The sequence below is a fragment of the Sinocyclocheilus anshuiensis genome, unplaced genomic scaffold (genome assembly GCF_001515605.1).
Source record: "Sinocyclocheilus anshuiensis isolate Anshui unplaced genomic scaffold, SAMN03320099.WGS_v1.1 scaffold52, whole genome shotgun sequence".
Classification (NCBI taxonomy): domain Eukaryota; kingdom Metazoa; phylum Chordata; class Actinopteri; order Cypriniformes; family Cyprinidae; genus Sinocyclocheilus; species Sinocyclocheilus anshuiensis.
The window spans coordinates 552,320-573,048 of NW_015554055.1; the positions used below are offsets into that span (position 1 = coordinate 552,320).

At 36.2% G+C, this 20,729-nt stretch overlaps 1 protein-coding gene across 1 annotated transcript in view; it reads right to left on the reverse strand.

Annotated features, from left to right (window-relative positions):
- Positions 1-1,728: 1,728 nt before the first annotated feature.
- LOC107668504 (connector enhancer of kinase suppressor of ras 1-like) overlaps positions 1,729-20,729 on the reverse strand; it is a 38,435-nt gene continuing 19,434 nt past the window's right edge. Inside the window, exons 5-22 of the mRNA XM_016460391.1 lie at positions 19,885-19,926; positions 19,185-19,304; positions 16,847-16,906; positions 15,556-15,624; positions 14,640-14,759; positions 11,224-11,312; positions 10,826-10,855; positions 10,520-10,623; positions 10,081-10,205; positions 9,746-9,779; positions 9,472-9,647; positions 8,580-8,653; positions 8,082-8,153; positions 4,760-4,833; positions 4,458-4,531; positions 3,753-3,855; positions 3,434-3,612; positions 1,729-2,570 (exon numbers count right to left, since the gene is read on the reverse strand). Coding sequence (XP_016315877.1) covers positions 2,247-2,570; positions 3,434-3,612; positions 3,753-3,855; positions 4,458-4,531; positions 4,760-4,833; positions 8,082-8,153; positions 8,580-8,653; positions 9,472-9,647; positions 9,746-9,779; positions 10,081-10,205; positions 10,520-10,623; positions 10,826-10,855; positions 11,224-11,312; positions 14,640-14,759; positions 15,556-15,624; positions 16,847-16,906; positions 19,185-19,304; positions 19,885-19,926 — 1,869 coding nt within the window. The 3' untranslated portion in view covers positions 1,729-2,246. The remainder of the gene's footprint in view (positions 2,571-3,433; positions 3,613-3,752; positions 3,856-4,457; positions 4,532-4,759; positions 4,834-8,081; positions 8,154-8,579; positions 8,654-9,471; positions 9,648-9,745; positions 9,780-10,080; positions 10,206-10,519; positions 10,624-10,825; positions 10,856-11,223; positions 11,313-14,639; positions 14,760-15,555; positions 15,625-16,846; positions 16,907-19,184; positions 19,305-19,884; positions 19,927-20,729) is intronic.

Here is a 20,729-nt window from a genome sequence, read left to right on the forward strand (position 1 = left end):
ACGTTTTCAGGGGAGCCCATGTCTTATTAAGGGGAGCCGAGCTCCCCCTAGCTCCCCCATAGTTCGCACCCTGTTAGCGACCATACCAACAGTCAGGTTAATTCTGATTGTGTCATGAATCTTTCTGAAAGCGATTTCAATGACATCGCTCCTCTGTGTCGTTATCATTATTGCTTTATTGTTTTAAAACTTGATATAGTTATCGTCCTTGGTGTGAACAGGATGTCGGTTCACACAGAACGAGCTTTTGCTTTCTTCTGCGCTTTATAATTTTTTCTGTATTCTACAATTCTATTTATTTACTGTTTTGTTTTTGTCAATTTTTAAAAACACTACTCGAGACATTGCGTTCCTTTTTACTCTCATGCGACGCGCCTCATTTAAACGCAAAGATGTGTTCTATGTGAACGGTCCCTCAGCTGATAAGACATATATTGTAGCCTATGAGTTTTCTATTTCGTGGCAGATTTTACTGTTGATCACGACAGTACTGTATTATTCTTTCCAAAGCTGTCGTAAAATGAAAGCAATGTACTAGTGTCACAAGGCTGTTGGCATTTGTGGCTTTTCCCGCTATTACGATCTTTACTTGATAAATCTTTACGTTGTAAATATATGTAGTTATTGACTGTAATACTATATGTGTTAGACTACTGATTAAATGTTTCAAAGCACTTTTTCCTGCTGCCCATGCCATGTGAAAAGTAAGACTGCTTGTAGTTGTAATAGGCCTATATCATCACACCTGCACAAACTATCTATTGGCTTGTCATGCTAACTAATAATGATTTTACGCAAAACAACTTTTTTGGTTAAATACACAGCCACCTGACCTGTACATTCCCACATCAAAAAGAGATGAGGTCAGAAAACGTCATTAGTTTAAATAAAAATCTTTTTTTGAGACAATCAAATATTCTACTTGTAAAGTTTTAAAAAAAAAATATTTAACAAGTATTTAAACCAATTTCAGTGGAACAGGTGTGGTGAGATTGGCTTTGGCTCTGCATAAACATACAGCAATTGTATACTTTGAATAAACAAGGCAAATGACAAATATAATTCAAATCTCATGTTTCTATTTCTTCTTTCTTTTTTCATAACTCTGTTTATATCGTATAAACAAAAATTAACAGTAACATAAAATAAATTATTATTACATTTTGGGACTTTTTCCTTTCTCTACAGGAGCATGAAGACACAAAAACACCCAAGTCATTTAACACTCACTGTTCTCTTTCTAGAGATGAGTTTGTTGGTTTAGGACAAAAATGTTTGACTTTATAACCAGTTTTTGCCTTGGATAAATAAAAAATAAAAAAACACTATTTGTCTGGTTACATTTTAAAATAGAATAAAAAGAGAGTAAAGCTTCAGAAGCAATAATATATATATAAACACAGCCATTTTATGCATGATTATACACTGTTGGTATAAAAACACTAAAAGACTCAAAGGAACAGGTGACTGGAGTGTGAAACACCTCATGATCAAAACACATGGCGCCACTGTGTGGCAATTCTAGGGAAATGACCACTGCTGGGCATTTAATACAAACTATGCACAATGAGGTATATTTTTTTCCCTCGGGAAATATAGTTATAACTTGTTTTCAGGATCTGCACTGTCATAAATGTTCTACATAATAAAAAGAATACATTCTTATAAAAGCATACTTTCTTGTCTATCTTGTCTGAACATACCAGAAACATTCATAAAATGTTTTTTTCCCTTGGGAAATATAGTTATAACTTGTTTTCAGGATCTGCACTGTCATAAATGTTCTACATAATAAAAAGAATACATTTTTATAAAAGCATACTTTCTTGTCTATCTTGTCTGAACATACCAGAAACATTCATAAAATGTTTCTGACATATTTAGGGAAACCTTTCACACATACCTGACGTAAAAACAAATATTCATATAATTAATCTAAAATATATATTTTAAAAATGACATACAACAGTATATAATCAACATCCTTTAGCAAGTGCCTAAAGTTAGATTTGTTCTTTTGCCAGCATCAGGCAGTTCATCATAAATTCAGTGATAGTTTTTAGTGAATGAACAGCAGAAGTATGAAGTAGTTTTGAAAAGCTCCAGATGATAGATCTTACTTCTGGTAAAACAGCCAGTGCTCTGTCCCAGATGGCTGCAAGTCAGATCCATATATTTATCCCAGCGTTGCACTTTCATTTCTTGTTTTGTTATGTTTTAATAAGAGTACAGGAAGGAAACGGTTGTCATATGTAAAAATAGTTCTCTGTAGTTTTGTCTGTGACTGTGGTATGTGTTTGCATCGGCACCTGTGCCTCTGTAGAAGTGGAGCCTCTGTCATCAGGTGTCTCTGCATCTACCAACTGTTCTCCATCACTCAGATTCAGTGTGCTTGCCTCGTCTTTGGCCGTGGACACTGTGTCTATGCTTGGCGAGTCTGTTTGTTTGTACTGTCTCTCAATGTCCTGCAGCAGCTCTTCATTGAACTTCTTCCATTGATGGAACTTCTGCGGTGAGAACTCAGAGTCCTCCAGGATCTTGTTAATCAGGTGAAGCTCTGCTTCCTTCGCCTAGAAAACACCAGCAGCCAATGAGAAACTAAGAGACCGCTGTGTGCATGACCTACTCTACCTGGCTTCCACAAACTACCAGTCAAAAGTTTTAATGTTTTTGAAAGAGGTCTCTAATCTTCAGCAAGGCTGCATTTATTTGATCAAAACTACAGTAAAAACAGTAATATTTTGAAACTGTATTACAATTTAACACTTCAGTGTTACATGATCCTTCAGAAATCATTCCAATATGCTGATTTGGTGCTCAATTATTATCAATTATATTTGGTGCTCAATTATTAATGATGGTTCTTATTATTAACGTTGCAAACATTTTTTTGGAAACTGATGTTTTTTTCAGAACAGAATTTATTTTAAATAGAATTCTTTTGTAACATTATAAATGTCTTTACAGTCATTTCTTATCAATTTAATGCAGTCTTAATAATAATAAAAGTATTGATTTCTTTTCTTTTCTTACTTTCCCCAAAGACTTGTATGGTAGTGTAGCACAATTTCTACAGATAGAATAAGAAGCACATCTGTTTCAACATGAATAAGGAATGTTTCTCGAGCTCTAAATCAGCATATTAAAATGATTTCTGAAGGATAATGTGACAATGAGATTTTAAAATGTATTAAACTAGAAAACAGATTGTACTAATATCAAATAGGTGCAGTCTTGGTGAGCATAAGAGACTTCTTTTAAAAACATTAACAATTAATTAATTATCAATTAACAATTAATTAATCAATTAACTTTTGACTGGTACTATACTTTAAACTGTCCATCTTTTATGATTGACACGAGTAGGAAATAATAATAATAATAACAACAGTTTATGTTGGGTTGTTAGTGTGTGTGTAAATGCATGTCTTACCTTAAGTGTGCTCTGGAGGGCACGGAGTGTGTGTATCTTCTCATTGATAACAGGGTTTTTGTTGCGTTTGATGAAGGATTTACGTAGCTGGTCGTGAGTCGTTGGCTGATTCTGACCAATCAGAGACACTCCTCCTTTCTTCAGGCTATGAAACATTTCATCCATCTCATCTACTTTTCCTGAGAGACATAGAGAGATTTTGCTTGTTTAGTGAAAGTATTGTTTTTTATTAAAGAACTCATTTTAGCTTTGAAAGGGCTATAAGGATTTAAAGATACAAGATATAAAGAGGCTGATCAAATTTACAATGATCCTTTACCTGCAATATTACTGCCCCCTGCTTGTGAAATGGTTAATGGCTCTGACATCCTGTTCTGCTTTCCCTTTGTTCGAGGAAGTGTGTTTGATTGTGTTTGAGTTTTCTATGACAAAATAAAGAAGAAACTCTGTTAAACATTCTATGTTCTATAGGAAATGTACACAGCCAATTTCCTCGTTTGCATGAAAAATGTATAATTCTGTTTATTGTAAAATTCTGTATTTATTGCAGATGATCCAAGCAGCTCTTTTCCACAAAATAAAGGTGAAGTGGCAATATTCTATGCATTTGAAACTTTTATTACTTTTATTCAGCAAGGACCCATTAAATTGATCAAAAGTGACAGTAAGGACATTTATAATGTCACATTAAAAAAGTATCACAGTTGTCACAAAAATATGAACTAAAAATATTAAGAAATGTTTCTTGAGCATTAAATCAGCTTATTAAAATGATTTCTGAAGGATCATGTGACACTGAAGACTGGAGTAAGGGCTGCTGAAAATCCAGATTTGCCAACACAGAATTAAATTAAATTTTATAATCTATTAAATCATATATTAATATACAAAACAATTATTTAAATGATAAAATATTATATTTCACAAAATTATTGTTTTACTGTATTGATTAAACCCAAAAATAATAAAATCATACAGGTTTGGAACAACATGAGTGTTTGTGCATGTATCTGTTTTCCCTCACTGTATTGACTTTCTTTCGATGGGAAAGTGGTGAACGTGATGATTCCTCCTCAGATTCAGTTTCACTGTAACATTCTGACAACAAAAAAATTTACATTGATAAAGTAGTACGTAAACAGCATACATTCCATGAAAAATATGTTAACACACATACAGTAACGAGGCGTAATAAATACATTTCTGTTGGAATTTGGCATGGCATATTTCCACAGAATTTGGAGCCGTCACAGAACCTTCTTAACTTGACAGTGTAAAGATGCCAGCTATTAAAAATAACTGAATGTGAATGTGTTGTTTTCCTACCTTCTTCACTGTCTGGCTGACTTTGAAAAAATTTCTTATGTTTCTGAATGGCTGTGATTAAGCAATTAATCCATCTGTTGAGACAGAGTGAGAAAGAGAGATCAGAGATCTCCCCAGTTTCCCATTTGCACTCCAGGTGATTTGTATTGTGTTGTATTTAGTGAAGGCCAGTAGGGGGCAGAGGTGACCTGTGAGAAATCCTGAATGTATAAAAACCATGCAATGTGTATGTGTGCTGTAGTACAGAGCAATAATATGCAGGTAAACATGAGGTGGGAGTATTTAAGAGGTTAAACACTTTGGCGTTCACACAATCTCCAGTGCCACGGGCCGACCGACACTTGCTCTATATGTCTGACTCTGAGCGTCTGCTGACTCACTGCTTTAACTGCAGCTCCTCAAGTGCTACTCAAGAGGTCAAAGCCATTGAGATTCATTTTAGAGTTCAGAGCTTTTCATAACGAGGCTAAGATCGACTAGTGCAACCTGGCAACAGAATATCTGGACAATTGTGCCTGAAAATAATGGACCTAAATGGCATGAAACTCTTTAGAAGAGACAAACTGAGTCGCCCGATATTGGTCTAATATTATCATTTGTCAAACGAGTGGCGGAATGATACATGATAGTTAACATAACTGCCCAGGGTTCTCTCCTGAAATCATATCATCAGCTCTATTTTTAGAGGTAACAAGCACCTGAGTTCCACTGGTCATGGGACAAATCATGAAGTGTAAAAGAGAGCTCCAATCTGTAGTGCTATTACATAACGTGCTCCACTCCAAATTACTGCAGAGGCGCCATGCAGTGGCTGTTGAATTAACACTAAAAATTTAATTTAAATTTAAATAAATAACAAATACAAGCCTTTCCTGCTTACAAGCCTTTACCAACCATTACATTAATGGTTCTCAACTAGTTGGCCAATCCCACTAGGGGGCTTCGGCAAGCTGCAGGGAGCCCAAATCAGTCTTAAAATTATTTAAAGGTATAGTTCACCCAGAAATTCTGTCATTAATTACCTCCTGTCGTTCCAAACCCATAAGATCTTCTTTCATCTTTGGAACACAAATTAAGATATTTTAAATGAAATCTGAGAGCTTTCTGACCCTGCATAGACAGCAACGCAACTAACACGTTCAAGGCCCAGAAAGGTAGTAAAGACATTAGGTGCGTTCGACTTGAAGCACGGCTACAGACGGCAGTCAACGAGAGTAGCTTGCAGTCGGGGGCGGAGTTGAAAACGGAGCCGTCAAGCTGGACACTTTCTGCTCCCGTTAGTGACGCTCGCGCGGTGTTTGCATACTCTATCACAGATGAAGTGAATTAAATGCAATATTTGTCAAATATACAGACGTTTCAGAAACGTTTTCATGAGCAACAGACAGTGTTGGGGGTAACGCATTACAAGTAATGCGAGTTACGTAATCAGATTACTTTTTTCAAGTATCACTCACAAAAACAAAACAAAACACAGATTCAGTATTCCTCAAAATGAATAAAAATAATGCTACTCAGAATATGACGCAAACCTGCAATAATTAAATATGTTAAATAACACAAATGTATCTAATCCCATTTTATTAACTAATGTCTTTGCTGCTGACCTTTGATGATCCAGTTTAACCATGCTAATAAGCAAAAATGACTTTAGATAAACTAACAATTGTGCTTCATTGTTTTTTTTATTGCTGAAGAGTGTTGAACCTGCTTCTCCTGTGTTCTACTGTACAGACGTGAATTTACTTTTACTTCAGCCTGAGGTTTATTCATTACACTTTTTGGTGTGAAAGGGCTTTTACATTTGCTATAAATAGAACTTCTTATATTAAAAACAATCAAGCCCTGCTCATATTTAAAAAGTAACGCGAAAGTAACGCAAAAGTAACGTAACGCATTACTTTCCATAAAAAGTAACGAAGTAACGTAATTAGTTTCTTTTTTAGGGAGTAATGCAATATTGTAATGCATTACTTTTAAAAGTAACTTTCCCCAACACTGGCAACAGATAGTTAAAGTTCAACGTAAATATATACTATTTAAATACCAATAAAGTGGGGGAATATATGCGTTCATCAGTGTTTTATGATAAACGTGACTCAATATAACATTGCGACTACAGTAAAAAAGCTTTTACTGTTCTAAAAACACAGATTTGTGGCTATTATTGGAATTGAAAAGGTTAGAATAAACCCGAAACACACGTGATAGTTGTCATGCGGAGAATCTGGCCAATCGTGAAATGGCTGTGTCGTCATCAATGCTCCTGCTGCCGCTCTGGAGAAACTGCAGCGGCTGAGTCAGCCGGCTGCTCTCGAAACGCTCTCGCGGTGCTTTGATGCCACACGTGACAGTGACGTGGCGTCGGCGCCGTCTCAAGTCGGACAAAATTACTAACCGGCATGCACTGCTTCAAGACAAGTCAGATTGCGATCGATCTGCGCAGTGCTGCATGAAGTCGAACGCACCTATTGTTAAAATAGTCCATGTGACATCAGTGGTTACCTTAATTTTATGAAGCTACAAGAATACTTTTTGTGTGCAAAGAAAACAAAAATAATGTCTTTATTCAACAATTTCTTCTCTTCCGTGTCAGTCTTCGCCACACATTTATGAAAGTAACACAATGCATTCTTGTAGCTTCATAAAATTACGGTTGAAACACTGATGTCACATGGACTATTTTAATGATGTCTGACTCCTTACTACCTTTCTGGGCCTTGAACGTGTCAGTTGCGTTGCTGTCTATGCAGAGTCAGAAAGCTCTCGTCTCCTTTTCCTTTCACTCTGTCTTCATGAAAAATTCTACTATCCCACAGAATGTTTATTAACCATTTTTTAAAGGAGCTTTTTAAATAATTAGATGAAGCTGTTTGCTTGCTACCAAAATATTTACCTTACAATTTTTATTCTTGATAATATAAAGATATTCAAAAGATAGTGTAAAAATAAACTCAGCTGTCAGTATATGGAATTTATTCTAAACTCTCCCACACAATATTTGCACTATTTGTGAAGTCAACCTGTGAATTGCTTATGGTTGGCTATGCACACTAAACTTTAAAAAAGTACCTTCACATCACACACTCCACCTTTAAAAATACAATGTCATTGCATCTAACACATCTATTTAAATTCAAAGGTCAAAGCATAATCATTTGCACATGAAGAGAAACTGCAGGTGCGCAGCAAGATCTAATCATTGTGACATTTCACTACTCAGTGACTTTTACAAAATGCTCTCTAAGCTATGAAGTCATGAATGACTGTCGTTTGGATGCAGCAGTAGAGAAAATGCTTGTTTATATGCAGCTGCACTCACTTGCTCATGTCGGTTACATTATCAGCAGCGAAGAAAAAATTCTGGAAGCGCTGGTGGCACATTTTAAATACACTAGAAGATAAAGAGAAAGAGAGAGAAAGAGATCAGATGATAATATCATTAATCTTAGGGCAGAGGCATTAGCAGCTTAATGAAGAAACAAAAACTAATTTGTCATTATGGTGGCAGGTTGTGCTGTTCAGTGTCTGTGAACTGCGGGGGAAGATCTGAGGAATGTAAAGTGTAATTCTGTTATTCACACATCTCCGGCTGACTGCCCTCCTGCCTCTGATACTCTCACAGCCAACCACAAACACAGAGTCCGAGGAGACCGACGACTTCTGTTTCTTTATGACAGTGTGAACACAAACAATCATGCTGAACGGGGTTTAATGTTGTTCAGTCAACAGATACGTTTCCCTTCAAATTTGACTTAGCTGCAAATAATGAATGGGTAACCAGAAGCAGCGTGTTCTGTATAGTGCAGGAGATACTCACTACTTCCTCTTGTGTTCTCCTGCGCTCTCTATATTGTAGCTGCCGATCTTGATTAAGCCCTCCGCCTTCTCCTCCTGCACAAATATATGGGTTTAATAATTATTTAAGTACATCTACATTACCAGATTTTGTTAAGAGATAAAGATGCACAGATATTATAATTCTGGCTAATACAAAGCTGATAATTAGTCTCATGTTATGGATAAATAGCTGATACTAAAATTCTACACTATTTTGTCTCAGTAAGTTAAAGGAATAGTCAACCCCAAAACAAACATAATTCTGTCATAATTTCTATAATCTCTATCATTTTCTTACCATCATATCGTTCCAATCCTGTATGACTTTCTTTTTTCTGGGGAACATGACATTTAATATTTTGAAGAATGCTGGTAAACATACGGTTTCCCATTGACTTCCATTGTGTGGACAAAAAATACAATGGAATTCAATTGGTACCAAAACTGATTTTTTTTACAAACAACAGAAAATGACAGAATTTTCATGTTTGGGTGGACTATCCCTTTAAAAACAAAAGTTTCATTTAAAATACAAAAAGTAAATTTAGGCATCCCAACATTATAATGTACAGTATGAAGTATGGATATTCATTTTAAGATTTGTTAGAGATTATATTTTACAGTTATTTTATGTTTTATAAATGAGCATTAGATGATGAAAAAGGTCATCTAATTTAAAAATAGGAGAAAATAAAAGCACAATTAAATATCTATCGGCCAATAAAAAAAGTAATATCATCCATCCAATATGTTACCAATACATTGTGCAAGCAGGGTTTCATTCAGTTTTACAAAAAAAAAATCTTAATATAATAATTTTAAGATACTAGTAATTGGTTACACAGATTGGCACTTTATAAACTTGTACTAACCTGTTGGCTGGTATACCAATACAGTGTAGGACCTTTCAGGACAAACCAAAATCTCTGCCATTTCTGAGTCATGAAGACATTTGTTTCTTTTCTTTTCTTCCAGAGCCATCCGTCACAGTCTGGGCGGCCAAGTTCACGACAGGACACCCTCCTCCGGCTCAACGCTGTCCGTGTTCCTTAAGTGTTCATATGAATCAGGATAGTGTCATTATTTTGCAATGGATGAAATAAGATGTCCTGGAAAAAATAGTAAATGAACAAATCCATGCCTGACCTTTAGTAGAGCTCTTTTTGTTCTCCTTTTCCTCCTGCGGTAAAAAGAAACGTATAATTACTTTGGGATCACAGGGTTTAAAGAAGACCTTCTGCTGATTTCATCAGAGTTGCCACATTAGAAAGACTTTATTGTGAGATGCCCCAACAGATGCTTCTCAATGACTCATGGCACACTCAAGTTTATCATGCTCAAGGGCACAAGGATGACAAATCATTATAGTACCTCTCCAAAATGGACCTTGCTTTTTGACTATGAAAAAGTGCAAAGTGTACTGAGTTGTATGTCATACCAAATGAATGCTTATAAATGTAATAAATCTTTTTTGTTCTTACTCTTAGTCCTGCCATGTCAGGACAGGAGCTTGTGCTGGCTCGGTTGAGCTCTGAGCTTTGAGGGGATGGACTCCTTTCTGCAAATGAACCTATTTCCAAACTGTTTCGACCTGCACGCAGAGAATCTACAAAAGTGAAGACAGATTGAAACATTTTTTAGAGAGCCTATAAGATGAAATCGGAGCTGTAAATGTCTGTAAGCTAAATAACAAATCTATATGCTCAGCAACAAAGAATACTTAAGAAACTATGGCCGATGAAAAGACTAGCTTAAAATAAAATCAATTAAAGTGCTGCTCCAGGCTATTTTATGCTGCTTAGTACTAATTTAGCTGTAAAGCCATGCTATTGACTAAACAATATTGTATTCTTTCTTCAGAACATTATTGGGCCATAAAATGTCTTCGATATTTTCTGTAAAGTCTGCTGTGACTCTTACCTGCTCCTGGCTTTAAGGTGTTTGGCTGATGTTCATTAGAGCTTTGTTCACTAGAGAGCGCTGATTTCTCCCGTCTGAAATGATGTGTGCCGTCTGATGCTGATCTGTGGTACATAAACACACACACACACACACACATATACACTATATAAGCATATAACACTAACAAATTAATCGAAAAACACAGTCAGCTAAGAGGCCCTTTGCAGCGCAGAAGCAGCTTTAATGCGATGAAAACTGACCCAAACACACATACTATAGTTCATATTCAAATCCAGTTCAACCATGCTATACAGGCACACAGACCTGAGATAGCGGATCGCACGCATGTCCTCACTGTAGCTCACAGAAAACAGTTATGAAACAAGAATTTAGTTTATGAAACACAGGCAGAGAAATGGAGACTTTCACTTCTTATACACAGTAAGTTTACTGTAAAAAAGTAAAATAATGGAAAGCACAGACTCAAAGCTAAGCATTATGGTTTATCTCAGAGAGGCAGACAAAACTATCCTATAATATCCTACCCTATTGTAAAGCCTCTAACTACTATAATATCTTCACCTCGATGTTTTAACAACAAACATGAAATGAGCGACAAGAAATGCCTCTACAGAGCCTGAAAATCATGCAAATTTAGCATCAGAAAAAGCAATATAGTGATTATAGGAGCGTCTGAGGATTTTCAGCGGAGCTGAACTCACCTGAAGGACAGAGAGCGGACTGAAGCTGCCACCCTGCCCAAAAGAGAATGTCTGTTTTTCTCTTCCCCTTCTTCCTCTTCCTCCTCTTTCTGAAAGTAAGGAATTGATGAGATTGATGAGATGTTTGGAAAAACCCAATTTCACCGCAGAGAGTGACTCATGTGGCAAGTGTGTTTTTTTGTGGCAACACATTTTAGGTTTGTGACAATGAGTTCATGAGCACATTTTCATGCCTTGTGAATGGTCGTGGTGAGTTTGTGGCAAGTTTAAGTACTTTTATATGTCTTTTTTCCAGTAAGACTGTGTGCCTGTGTTTGGGTTTATTAAGCAGTACTTTGGGGGCAATAATATATATAAATATATATAGTGCCGTGAAAAGGTTTTTGCCCCCTTCCTGTTTTTTAAGCGAAGTTAAATTTCACTAGCCACACCTAGGCCTGATTACTGCCAGTCCTGTTGAATCAAGAAATCACTTAAAAAGAACCTGCCTGACAAAGTGAAGCATGCTTAAAGAGCAACACATCATGCCACGATCTAAAGAAATTCAAGAACTGATGAGAAACAAAATAGTTGACATGTATCAGTCTGGAAAGGGTTCTAAAGCCATTTCTAAGGCTTTGGGACTCCAGCGAACCACGGATATTATCCACAAATGGAGAAAACTTGGAACAGTGGTGAACCTTCCCAGGTGCGGCCGGCCTACCAAAATTACTCCAAGAGCGCAACGTCGACTCATCCATGAGGTCAAAAAAGCACCCAGAACAACATCTAAAGAACTGCAGGCCTCACTTGCCTCAATTAAGGTCAGTGTTCATGATTCAACAATAAGAAAGAGACTGGGCAAAAACGGCATCTTGCCATGAATTCTGCGCTCTATCAGAAAATCCTGAAGGAGAATGTCCGGCTGTCAGTTTGTGACCTCAAGCTCAAACACACTTGGGTTATGCAGCAGGACAATGGTCCCAAATACACCAGCAATTCCACCTCTGAATGGCTCAAGAAAAACAAAATTAAGGTTTTGGAGTGTCCAAGTCAAAGTCCGGACTTAAATCCAATTGAAATGCTGTGGCATGACCTTAAACCGTCCACAGTCATGCTCGAAAACCCTCCAATGTGGCTGAATTAAAACAATTCTGCAATTGAAACAAAAACTCAAGAAGACAAAAAACAAGAAGAGTGGGCCAAAATTCCTCCACAGCTATGCGATAACTGGCAATAGTTTCACAAACGCTTGATTGCAGTTGTTGCTACAAAGGGTGGCACAACCAGTTATTAGATTTTGGGGGCAATTACTTTTTCAGGTAGTGCCAGGCAGGTTTGGGCAGCTTTTTTCCCTAAATAAATGAAATCATTATTTCAAAAATGCATTTTGTATTTACTCGGGTTATCTTTGTGTAATATTAAAATGTTTGATCTGAATCATTCAAGTGTGACAAATAAGCAAAAAAAAACAACAACAACACAGGAAGGGGTCAAAAACTTTTTCACACCACTGTGTGTGGGTGTATATATATATATATATATATATATAAGTAAATTATAGTATATAATAGTAAATTACTAATCATAAAAGTAAACTTTTGCATATTTAGAAAAAATAAAATAAATTTTTTTATATATATATACATTTTTATTTTATTTTTTCTAAATATGCAAAAGTTTACTTTTATGATTAGTAATTTACTTTAGGCTATATTAAAACAATAGATATCTACAGCACGTCCTCATTTAAACGTGTATACACTGCCATTCAAAAGTTTGTGATCAGTAAGATTTTTAATGCTTTTTAAAGACCGTAATATTGTGAGATTATTAACAAAGTAAGCCTTTACCATCACTTTTTATTAATTTAACACACCCTTGCTGAAATAAAATTAATTTCTTTCAAAACCACAACAAAAAAAGAAAAAATTACCGACCCCAAACATTTAAACGGTTGTGTATATTATTACAAAATATTTCTTTTTTTAAATAAATGCTGTTTTTTTTTTTATTCATCAAAGAATCCTAAAAAAAAATATCACAGGTTCCAAAAAAATATTAAGCAGCAAAAACTGTTTCCAATATGTTCCAGTATAAGCAGTTTTGATAATAAATCAGCATATTAGATTGATTTCTGAACGATCATGTGACACTGAAGACTGGAATAATGATGCTGAAAATTCAGTTTTGCATCACAAGAATAAATTGTGTTTTAAAGTATATTAAAATAGTAAACCAATATTTTAAATTGCAATAATATTTCATAATATTAATGCTTTTTTCTGTATTTTTGAACAAATAAACGCAACTTTGGTGAGCATAAGAGACTTCTTCAAAAAAATATTTAAAATCTTTCTGATCCCAAACTTCTGAACAGTAGTGTATGTCAGGGTTATTATCATTAACTAAAACCATAAAAATCTTCATTACCTGGGGGGAGGGGGGATTAAACTTATTTTATTCCAGCTAGTTCCCAAGGCAACATTTTTCATTTTCATTTAGTGTAAGTTGAAGTACTAAAAATAAGTAAAACTAAAATAATAATAAAAAACTAATAAAAAATGACTTTTAAATATTTAAAAAACTTTAATAGTATTATCAATGATACTAAAACAACACTGAAATGTGCTTGATAACTCGAAAATGAATGTGAAAAAAGTATTGTGTCTGCATTCATCAGTATGCAATGGGTCTGGATCTGTGTGTTTGTCACATCCCCGTGGATCAGTCCCTCAGGGTCACCAACAGACCCAATCACTTTAAAAGCCACATGACTGCTACATCACACACTGTCCTAATGAGTGTTTGCAGTCACAGGAGACTGGAGGGAAGGAAGTTGCTGTTGTCATGACGATGCCCTTAATGCACAACAAGTTCATATGAGAATTAGATTGTCTCTTTCATTTGAAAATGTTTATTTTAGTGTGAATGTCTGAGTCTGCTTGTGTGAGAGAATCTGTAATCATTTCAGTTTCACAAAGAGGAAATGTGTTGCTTATTGAACAAGCACAACCACATGTGACGTGTGAACATGTGACGTCAATAAATCTGTTGCAAAGCAACAGAGACAGAGTAAAATGCTTGCAGCACCTCATATGAGACTCATGTGTTCATTTCTATCTGGTTATTAACACTGTCAAAACACTTTGGCTTTGTTTAGTCAGGCAGACAGCAAAAATCTTGTTTTTTACTGTATCCGATTTCACCAGATTCAAGGCACATACAATACTGATTAGAAATCTGATATTTTTTCATTATTACTACCTGAATGTACATTAATTTATACTCACTCTTTCATCACATAGAGAACTACATGACATTCATTATATAGTGAATAGTAAATTAACAAATGTCACCAAAATGTATTATGTCAACAATTATTTTGAAAATGCTTAAAGTGGCATATGTTGAAGAAAAGGATGAGCCTCTAGTACCTCAGACTTGGCTCGGCTCTCCTTGCGTTTCAGGAACCCTGGAAGCCTCCTCAAAACCAGAGTGACTCCATTTGGATTTTCCTCCAGTTTTTGAACAAGGTTTGTCCGGCTCCAGCCAACCTGAAATAGGATGTATCGTTTACATTGCATGAAATAAATGCATATTTGCATCCAAAATGGTGCTTCTTTTATACCTAATGCTTGTTGCTGCACCTAACTTTGGGTCATTTTCAGAAAACTGTGCTAGATTTTTAAAAATAATTTAATTTAAAATGGCTTTTTAATCTCTTTTTCTTTATTTTAAATAACTATTGTTTTTCTTCTGTGCCTATCAGTAATTGCAGGACACTGGGCCACAAGCTATTACTAATCCAAATTAGTGGACAAAAGACATCGAGTGACTCCATTTGGATTTTCCTCCAGTTTTTGAACAAGGTTTGTCCGGCTCCAGCCAACCTGAAATAGGATGTATCGTTTACATTGCATGAAATAAATGCATATTTGCATCCAAAATGGTGCTTCTTTTATACCTAATGCTTGTTGCTGCACCTAACTTTGGGTCATTTTCAGAAAACTGTGCTAGATTTTTAAAAATAATTTAATTTAAAATGGCTTTTTAATCTCTTTTTCTTTATTTTAAATAACTATTGTTTTTCTTCTGTGCCTATCAGTAATTGCAGGACACTGGGCCACAAGCTATTACTAATCCAAATTAGTGGACAAAAGACATCTGCTCAAATCCAGCAGGCAGGTCATCAAATGGACCGAAGAGTCTTACTGTGCCAACCCGGGGTTCAGTCCCTCTCATTAGAACCTTGGCTAATTTCCTTCCTTACAGCAGTCTTTATGTAAATAACACCAGTATATCACTATTAGTACAGTTAAACATCATTAGCATTAAACAGTTTTCACTTACCACTATCTGTCCGTTGACCTGAATGACTTCATCTCCCGCTAAAATCTTCTCACAGATCTCTGTAGGAGACTGTAAGACAGGATTTATGGTTATGTACAACACAGTGTTCTAAGACACACTACTGAGTAAAAGAGCACAAAAACACTTCTACCAATAATACCAAAGGAATGATTGCAATGGCTTAGAAGGAACCGCCACAAGCAGAAACCTCATGCCCATTCAAACTGGCATGTGCCCCTTTTTGAACCAACTGGATTTTGAATGCAATCTTTAAGATTGGATGATTATTACACTACCATTCAAAACTTCAGGGTCAGAAATATTTAAAAAATAATAAAATAATACTTTATTCTGCAAAGATATGTTATATTGGTCAAAAGTAAAGACTGACAGTAAAGACTTTTATAATATTACAAAATATTTCCAAGTAAAGTAAATGTGGTTCTTTTGAATGAAAGAATCCTTCCACAAAAATATTATGCAGTAAAACTGGTTTCAACATTGAGAATGTTGCATTGATATTAAAGTAATAAATGTTTCTTGACAACCAAATCAGCATTATAATGATTTCTGAAGGATCATGTGACACTGAAGACTGGAAAGTTCAGCTTTGCAATCACATGAATAAATTGCATTTTGCAATATATTAATAGAAAACAGTTATTTTAAATTGTAATATTATTTTAAAATATTACTGTTTTTTTCTGTATTTTTGAACAAATAATTGCAGCCCTGGTGAGCATAAGACACTTCTTTAAAAAAATCCCACCCCCAAACTTTTGAATGGTAACGTATGTTAAAATATTTTTGTTTTTGTGTGCATTAGTGTTTGTGTGTGTGTTTGACTAAATATGGCTCTTTTATTCAACTTTTTTTTAGATGAAACTAAAGGATATGATATCACAACTCCCTCTTCCCCTATTTCTGACCCTAAAGAAAGCAGTTTACGTGGAAGGATAATTTTATCTCATTCTCACGAGTCATAATAGAAAAGAAAAATTAGCAAAAAAATGTGCAAACAATTCAAATCCACGATTCTTGTTTTAAGCGAGTCCAGAAACCTTTAAACTAGCCCACTTTTTCCCTAGGAGGAAGTTAACCTTTTGCTCACTCGGTTATGAGCCAGTTCATTTACGTGTTCATTCACTGCAAACACACCCTCACATATCTCCCAGCAGACAATTTAGACACTAATTTCCCTCCCTAAATAAATACATTAAGAAAACAAAATGATGCTTTTCAATCTTGGTAAAACATATTGAAGCGCTGGGGTACCATCAACCTGTCCTACCTCTGCTGCTGTTCCAGTGACAAAATGATTTCTGGATCCTGAGGTGGTGATCTCAATTCCCTATGTGAAAGAAATAATGTGCATATCAAGCCAAGAATATCTTAAACCTCAGCTAAACTAGAATTCAATGGATTTGACATTGGCTCCTGTAAGCGAGATGAGAATCTGGGCTGGTAATTGGTCCATGAACCCTGCTGGTTTGCTTTAATATTCAGCCCTCCTTCCAGCATTATGACAACAAATTCAAAAGGAGAACTGAGGGAGCATGTTCAGACCGGCACTGGTCAATGAATCGACTGCAGTATCAGATGTCAGCCCAAGTTGGATCTAAATAGTATTGATTGTGCTGGAAATGTGCTGTAAGCACAGAGACCTCCTGCTTAAGAGACAATGAACCTGTATGGTCCAACCTCAGGCTAACTGAATCCATTAGTATCTGTCAGATCAATAATAATCAATCATGTCCAGTTATATACCCTGCCAGATATACCCTGCCAGATACTTACCTGGCAGGGTAGACACCATGATCAAGAAGGTGGTTCACCCAGGGTGAGGCTCGGCCATTGCACTCTGGTTGTGCTGACCCCTGCGAATTCCCCAAATGTGGGAATCTCGACTGCATAATTTATGGTAGTGGGGGACTGAGTTCACGCTCTCTCCTGAATTTTTTTTTTGGGGAAGTCGTGGCCTAATGGTTAGAGAGTCGGACTCGTAACCCAAAGGTTGCGGGTTCGAGTCTTGTACCAGCAGGGATTGTAGGTGGGGGGAGTGAATATACAGCGCTCTCTCCCACCTTCAATACCCCGACTGAGGTGCCCTTGAGCAAGGCACTGAACCCCCAACTGCTCCCGGGTGCCGCAGCATAAATGGCTGCCCACAGCTCCAGGTGTGTGTTCATGGTGTGTGTGTGTTCACTGCTGTGTATGTGCACTTTGGATGGGTTAAATGCAGAGCACTAATTCCAAGTATGGGTCACCATACTTGGCCACATGTCACGTCACTTTCACTTTATTATATTCTCTGAATCTTGCTTTCTCCAAAGCATGCCAAATAGAAACCTAATGAGTTTTCCCACAACCTACCTCTCTCCAGAAAACAGGGGAGGCAGGTCTCATTTGGCAAGAATCACAAGTATTTTTTTATATTTTGACAGACATTCCTTTGTCAATAAACTTCAGTGCACTGAACAGTGTGAAACCCTGCTATTGGATTTCCTTGTATGGTTTGTGGATGACTGCCAATGTAATCATTCATGTTGCATTGTGTGTTTTGGGTCTGATTTGAAGACACACAAAATATAAAGGCCCCAAATTCACTTCAAATATGTCAAAAATTATTTTAAAAAAGACAATGTGAGCCTTCAGAGCATGACTGTTCTTAAACAAACCAGGGCAAATGTAAACCAATCATACAAGTTTTAATTGAACATTTGACCAGTCCACATACACCTTACAGACTTACACCTTTCAAAGTCTCATGTTTACTTCAATGCATTACTTGCCTTTTCCTTGTAATTAAAGGGATAGTTCACCCAAAAATGAAAATTGAAATGCATTACTTGCCTTTTCCTTGTAATTAAAGGGATAGTTCACCCAAAAATGAAAATTGAAATGCATTACTTGCCTTTTCCTTGTAATTAAAGGGATAGTTCACCCAAAAATGAAAATTGAAATGCATTACTTGCCTTTTCCTTGTAATTAAAGGGATAGTTCACCCAAAAATGAAAATGCTTACCCCCAGGGCATCCAAGATGTAGGTGACTTTGTTTCTTCAGTAGAACACAAACGAAGATTTTTAACTCAAACCGTTGCAGTCTGTCAGTCTTATAATGGAAGTGAATGGGAATCACGGCTTTGAGAGTCAAAAAAACATACACAAACAAAACCAAATTAAACCCTGTGGCTCGTGACGATACATTGATGTGTAAAGACACGAAACGATAGGTCTGTGCAAGAAACTGAACAGTATTTATATCGTACTTTACCTCTGATGCACTGCAATGTCTGAACTGTCCTGAGCGCGTCCTCGACAGCCATATCTCTCAAATGGGTTTGAGTTAAAAATCTTCGTTTGTGTTCTACTGAAGAAACAAAGTCACCTACATCTTGGATGCCCTGGGGGTAAGCAGATAAACATAAAATTGTCATTTTTGGGTGAACTATCCCTTTAATTGTGAAATATCTGACTGAATATTGTTTCAAAGCCAGTTTTTTCACAGAGCTACAGAAAGCCACCGAAAAATAGGAAACGCAATTGGACAACAAGGAGAGAGAGGATGAAATAGTAAAAGAATGAACTACTTTAAAGAAATCAAGTTATAAATGATAAGATGCATTACCACTTGATCTCCTGGTGAAGCTGGGACCAGGTCAACACTCTCCAGCTGGGCAGTATGGGTAAGAAGAGGCAACGGAGTAATGGTCAAAATCTCATCACACACTGCTACCAACTGACGACACTAGAGAAAGAGACAGAAAGAAAAAGAAAAAGATTGGTTATTTCTTCTGAAGTAATGAAAATAATTACATATATTATTGGAATATAGAGGATTATGTAGGCTACACTACCATTTAACTGTTTGGTGTCGGTAAGATGTTATTTGGAAGAATACTGCAGTATACACTGCAGTCCCAATGATGAAAGGATGATTCAGAAAACTTTAAATTAAAAGTTAAAATGCCACACTTTTAATATTAAATAAAGTACTGTAACAAATATATAAGCTGTACATTTGCTTACAACCTTATAAGTTCATTACACTAAACTATTGTTACAAGTGAAAATTACTTTCTGTGTAATTGACAGCATATCAGTTAGACCAACTACAGAAAGTTTGTAATTGTTGTGTCACTGAAATGTATTAATATATTCATATGAACATCATAACTGCAATATGCATAAGGCTTGAAAATATAATACAATATTATAATATAATACAGAATAATAATAATATATGACTGCAGTATGTTAATGTAATTTAAAGAATCAAAAGATATGTAGAAAGTAAGAGTGAAAACAGAAGACCCATGATCTCTTACTATAGATATAATGTCCTTCTCCTTTTCAAACACGGCGGTTTCCTACAGGGAAGAGAGAGAGAGAAATGAGAACATTTACTAAAAATGCAAGTGTTTCCACCCACTGAGGATTTTAATCCAGAATTCAGAGATCTACAAACACACATGAGGGGAGTTCACCTAACCCACTCACTCCAGGGCTGATTCAGCTCCTTCACACCTCTCAATGAAACACTTCCTCAAACAGAGTGACACTACACACCGCTAACATACAGCCAGCGACCCGTACAAGACCTAAGCACAAGATTACATGCACACAAGCGCACACTCATATTGATGACTGTACTGAACATGTAGATCACAGTCTAATTAAAGGATTAGGGTGGCCGCTGAGGATCGGTGGCAAGAGAAAAAGCGTTTGAACCAGATTTACTGATGAGCCAGATCTTATGTAACATCCCTAAAGATAAACACTGAATCCCAGACCACCAACAGATTCACTTCAGCCAATACACAACTCACTCAGCCATGAAGTTCAGCACAAATAAAACCAAAACAAATAAGGGCTCATATCCAACCTCAGAGCTGTTTGTATTGGCTAAACGGATTCAGTGTTAGTCCATCTGAGGCATGAAAGTATGCACTTACTGAACTCAGGTATGCGAGAGAGAGGATATGACATGACGCGCAGCTGAAGAATTTTGTGGGAGGTATGTGTGTGTGACACCGTGACTAACTTCTAGTTAATTTAAACAGGTGTGTCACTTCCCCTCATGAGAAATCAACACACACACAAACCTTTAGGCTCACAAAGAGTTTTATTTGAATGCATTCATTTCCAGTGGTCCATTAAAACCTAAGGTTCA